The 6,074-nt window shown below is 42.5% G+C and overlaps 1 protein-coding gene across 1 annotated transcript in view; it reads right to left on the minus strand.

Moving 5' to 3' along the window:
- Nucleotides 1-3,851: 3,851 nt before the first annotated feature.
- LOC102810954 (cytochrome b5-like) overlaps nt 3,852-6,074 on the minus strand; it is a 32,397-nt gene continuing 30,174 nt past the window's right edge. Inside the window, exon 3 of the mRNA XM_006874531.1 lies at nt 3,852-4,273. Within this exon, the coding sequence (XP_006874593.1) occupies nt 3,852-4,273 (422 nt within the window). The remainder of the gene's footprint in view (nt 4,274-6,074) is intronic.

Here is a 6,074-nt window from a genome sequence, read left to right on the forward strand (position 1 = left end):
CAAGTCGTTTCTGACTCATAGAGACCCTGTACAGGGTTTCTGAGGGAACCCTGTACAGGGTCGCTATGGGTCGGAACCGACTCGACGGCACTCAACAACAACATATCATTATTGAAGCAGAAAGCTTCATGTTTAAAGCATGAAACAGTGGGTAGTTTCCAACTGCTGACCCTCAGTGAGGTTTTAAGCCCAATTTGTAACCTCTACCCCAACAGAGCTCCTTATGTAAGACCCTGTATAGGGTTTACAAGGAGCAGCTAGTGAGCTTGAACCACCAACTTTGCAGATCAAACAGCTTTTCTGTCTGGCGAATTAACACACAGTGCCACACCAAGACTCTGAATATGTTTATTTATAAATAAATATATATATGTTTTTGTGTGTCCTGGATTTGCTTCTGACATAGAGATCCTAGACAGGGTTTCAAGACTGTAAAAATTCACGGGAGCAGAAATCCTCATCTTTCTGCCAACAAAGAGCTGGTAGTTTTGAACTGCTGACTGTGACATCAACAGCCAGATTCATAATCACTACGCTAACTGAGCTCCATACGTACATATATATATAAATTTATATATATGTATATTTGTAGTCTTGCTGTGTGGCTGTGGTTTATTGTGCTAGACTGCAAATCTGATTGAACTGGGTGGTTGAAAGTTCAAGTTCACCAACTGCTCTTAGAAAACCCCATATATACAGTAGGTACATAAGGAGCTGTGGTAGGGCAGTGGATTTATAAGGAGCTCAGATAGTGTAGTGCTTAAGAACCTGGCTGCGAACCTTACAGTCAGCAGTTCGAATCTACCAGCTTCTACATGGGAGACAGATGAGGCTTAATTCTCCCATAATGATTTACAGCCTCGGAAACCCATACAGGGCCGCTATGGGTCTTACATGACTCCATGGCACACAAAAATAACAACAGGGTATCCGAGGAGTTACTGGTGAGCTTGAACTGAAAACCTTGCAGTTAAAATGGCTTTGAAGTCTGGCGCAATAACCCACAGCATTACTCAAGGACTTCCAATTTGTCTCTGTCTATTTATCTCTTTGTATTTATACAGATAGATAGATAGATACATACATACATAGATAACATAGATACATAGATACATAGATAGACAGATAGATAGATATAGAGATATAGAGATATACCACTGAATCGGTTCTGACTCATAGATACCCTGTACAGGGTTTCTGAGGGTGTAAATCCTTATGGAAGCAGAAAGCTTCATCTTTTTCGCATAGAACAGCTGATAGTTTCAAACTGCTGACCCCCAGGGTGATTAGAAGCCCGATTCTTAACCTCTACTCTACCAGAACTTGTTATATAAGACCTTGTATATGGTTTATGAGGAACAGCTGGTGAGCTTGTACTGCCAACTTTGCAATTCAAACATCTTTGCATTTTGGTGAATTACGCCACAGTGCCACAACAAGTCTCTTAATATATTTATTTATGTATATATATTTATATATGTATATATGTTGTTATGTTTCCTGGAGTCGGTTCCCACACAGAGATCCTATATAGGGTTTTCGAGGCTGTAAAAATTGACAGGAGCAGAAAGCCTCATGTTTATGCAATGGAGGAGCTGGTAGTTTCAAACCGCTGACCATGACGTTCGCAGCCTGATTCGTAATCACTACGCTAACAGAGCTCCATACGTATGTGTGTATGTATGTATGTATGTATGTATGTATGTATATATATGAACTCTGGTAGCGTAGTGGTTACGAATTGGGCTGTGAACCGCAAGGTCAGCAGTTCGAAGCTACCAGCGGTTCCGCGGGAGAAAGATGAGGCGTTCTGCTCCCATAAAGATTTACAGCCTCGGAAACCCTGTGCAGGGTCGCTACAAGTCGTAACTGACTCCACGGCACTTAACAACATATATATACATATACATATATACACACACACACATACGTTCATTGTTTTGCTGTGTGGCTGTGGTTTATTGTGCTAGACTTCAAATTCAATTGAACTGGACAGTTGGTAGTTCAAGTTCACCAACTGCTCTTAGAAAACCCTATATATACAGTAGTTACATAAGGAGCTCTGGTAGGGCAGTGGATTTATAAGGAGCTCAGATAGTGTAGTGCTTAAGAACCTGGCTGCGAACCTTACGGTCAGCAGTTTGAAATCCACCAGCTGCTACACCAGAGACAGATGAGGCTTTCTTCTCCTGTAATGATTTACAGACTCAGAAACCTAATACAGGGCCGCTGTGGGTCGTACATGACTCCACGGCACACAACAATAACAACAGGGTAGTCGAGGGGCAACTGGTGAGCTTGAACTGAAACCCTTGCAGTTAAAACAGCTTTGAAGTCTGGCGCAATAACCCACAGCATTACACCAGGACTTCCAATCTATATATATTTATCTCTATGTATTTAGATAGATAGATAGATAGATAGATAGATAGATAGATATACCACTGAATCGGTTCTGACTCATAGATACCCTGTACAGGGTTTCTGAGTGTGTCAGTCTTTACAGAAGCAGAAAGCTTCATCTTTTTCTCATGGAACAGCTGGTAGTTTCGAACTGCTGACCCTCAGTGAGGGTTTTTTTTGTTTTTTAAGAGGCAAGGTTTCATTCCAGGGATGTTTATTAAAATTGGTATAAAAGATTATCCTGCAAGCTAATATTTTACCTGCAGTACAGCTACCCTCCCCCACCCCTTTGCCTACATTCACTCTAGGTTTTAGTCACAAAGCAAGAGGAGACAGGGGGCTGCACGCCATTGATTATAAAAATCTAGACTCTGCAGTAGTACAAAAATCTGTCCCAGAGTTTTAGCCATTTCCGAAGAACTCCATTGCTCCTGTGGCTATTGTGCCAATAGGCAAGCATGATCATGTCTAACTATGAAGCACTAAGAATCTAGTAATAATCTATCCCTCAGGTTCCCAAGTTTAAATGACAAAAAGATTGGGGTAGAGAACAATATATGGATGATTAGGTGACCATGCCGGCCTGTCCTGAGCTGCCAGTCACAAGACGGTGGGCAGAACCTCACTGACTCCCAGGGGTCCTCACTCACTGGCAGCAGCATTTTTTCCAAGAGCAGATTCCAAATGATCCATAACCTCCTTAATATCTGGGTGTTGTTGAATTGGGGAAGCAACACTTGGGCCTTTATTAAGGAATGGTTAAGACATGTAACTCACAATACTGAGCATGTCCTCGGAAGGCTATTTTGAAGCTGAGAGGTTGGGCAGATGTGGTTTTCTCTCAGAGTTCAAGGGCGTTTATGCCACTGTGTTCCTGATCAGAGAACAAGTGACAAGTGAAGCCTCTTTTATGGCTCCTACCTTTTCTTTTTCTCACCGATTTTTCTGGTAAAACAACCAGAAACCTTTAGGCTATACGTTCCGGAAATGTGAGGTACTTGGTCAGCGGATGAGACACAAAGATGTTCAGGGAGACATCTTTTCTTATCTCAGGTCACACCTGCCTTCGGGTCTAGAAGACAAGAACACTAAAGGATGTTGCTTAATGAGCAAGGGGTTCTGAATGCCACAGACAATGAGCATGCCAAACAGACAGGCACATATGGCAGGACAGGTTCAATACCAGATGATTTTTTAACGGTCACATGACTGAGTTATATAGGGGAAACATCCAAATAAGGTTGATGAATAAAAAGGCATTCTCTGAAAGACAAGTTCAAGAGTAGACAGAACAGAAAATGGCTCTTTTCATTTAATTTTTTTTCTAATGTAGGAGAGAGAGTGGGAGACAGGCACAGTGCAATCATTTTCAGTGGACCTGTCTGCCCTTCCCCATAGACCATTGCAGTGACTTCTCAGTCTGTCCTTTCTTGGCTTCTGAGTAGGGGTTAGTCTTCTGCTATGTACATGCGGTATATCATGGCCACCACCAGGGCCGAAATGGCTGGGATCAACCAATTGGTCCACCAACTGGAATTAGAATCTAGAGTCGTGATGAGAGTTTCCAAAGGTTTAGCTAGCTTCAATCTGTCATCTGGATGAAGCTCTCCAATGACGTATGATTGGGACATTTCTCTAGCATCTGTAGAGTGGCCAACATCCTCAAAGTTCTCAGTAGCATCACCACCAGCTTGTTCCCTTAAGACTTCTTCTTCACCAGGATGCTCCTCCAAGAACTTGGTGAGATCGTACACTTTGGGGTGCAGGATGAGCCAGGTGCTCTTGCTGTTGTTGTGCTTCTGGATCTCCTCTAGGGTGTAGTAGGTCACGGCCTTCTCCGCAGGCACGGCCAACTCGGAAAACCAGTCCACTGCAGTGCATGCACCCGCATCCCAGAAGAACAGTCCTCAGTGAGGTTTTTAAGCCTGATTTGTAACCTCTACCCCAACAGAACTCCTTATATAAGACCCTGTACAGGGTTTACGAGAGGCAGTTGGTGAGCTTGAACCGCCAACTTTGCAGTTCAAACAGCTTTGCTGTCTGGCGAATTAAGCCACAGAGACATACCAGGTCTCTGAATATATATATATGTATATTGTTATGTGTCCTGGAGTCGGTTCCAACACAGAGATCCTATACAGGGTTTTCGAGGCTGTAAAAATTCACAGGAGCAGAAAGCCTCATCTTTATGCCATGGAAGAGCTGGTAGTTTCAAACCGCTGACTGTGACGTCCACAGCCAGATTCATAATCACTACGCTAACAGAGCTACATACATACATATATATAAAAATTTATATATATGTATATTTGTATTCTTGCTGTGTGGCTGTGGTTTATTGTACTAGACTGCAAATCCGATTGAACTGGACAGTTGAGAGTTCAAGTTCACCAACTGCTCTTAGAAAATCCTATATATACAGTAGGTAAATAAGGAGCTCTGGTAGGGCAGTGGATTTATAAGGAGCTCAGTTAGTGAAGTAGTTAAGGACATGGCTGCGAACCTTATGGCCAGCAGTTTGAATCCACCAGCCGCTCCATGGGAATTAGAAGAGGCTTTCTGCTCCTGTAAAGATTTACAGCCTCAGAAACCCTGTACAGGGCTGCTATAGGTCGTACATGACTGCATGATACACAACAATAACAACAGCGTTTACAAGGAGCAACTGGTGAACTTGAACCGCCAGTCTTGCAGGTAAAACAGCTTTGGAGTCTGGTGCAATAATCCACATTCCCACACCAGGACACCAAATCTCTCTCTCGTTCCAACTCTCGCTCCAACTCTCCCCTCCAGCTTTATATCAAGATCTATTTTCCTGTCGCTCTCATACTCTTTATAAATATAAATGTATATGTACATGTACATATATATATGCCATAAAGTCGTTTCTGAAACTTAGAGACATTGTACAGGGCTTCTGAGGGTGTACATCATTATTGAAGAAAGCTTCATGTTTAATGCATGAAACATTTGGTAGTTTACAACTGTTGACCCTCAGTGAGGATTGAAGTGCGATTTGTAACCTCTACCCCAACATAGCTCCCTATGTAAGACCCTACATAGAATTTACAAGGAGCAGCTGGTGAGCTTGAATCACCAACTTAGCAGTTCAAACAGTTTTGCTGTCTGGCGAATTAATGGACAGCACCACACCAAGACACTGAATATATTTATTTATTTATTTGTTTGTTTGTTTGTTTGTTTGTTTGTTTGTTTGTAAATAAATAAATAAATAAATGTTGGGTTCTGACATAGGGATCCTATACAGGGTTTCTGAGGCTGTAAAAATTCACGGGAGCAGAAAGCCTCATCTTTATGCCATGGAAGAGCTGGTGTTTTAGAACCGCTGACCGTGACGACCACAGCCAGATTCGTAATCACTACGCTAACAGAGCTCCATACGTATATATATACACCTTTGCTGTGTGGCTGTGGTTTATTGTACTAGACTGCAATTCCAATTGAACTGCACGGTTGGAAGTTTAAGTTCACCAACTGCTCTTAGAAAACCCCATATATACAGTGGGTACATAAGGAGCTCTGATGTTGTTGTTGTCAGGTGCCATAGAGTCAGAACCGACTCATAGCAACCCTATGCACAGCAGAATGAAACAATGTCCGATCCTTGGCCAACCTCACTACCACCACCACACTTGACGCCATCAATGATG

This window comes from Chrysochloris asiatica, unplaced genomic scaffold (assembly GCF_000296735.1).
Source record: "Chrysochloris asiatica unplaced genomic scaffold, ChrAsi1.0 scaffold00282, whole genome shotgun sequence".
NCBI lineage: Eukaryota > Metazoa > Chordata > Mammalia > Afrosoricida > Chrysochloridae > Chrysochloris > Chrysochloris asiatica.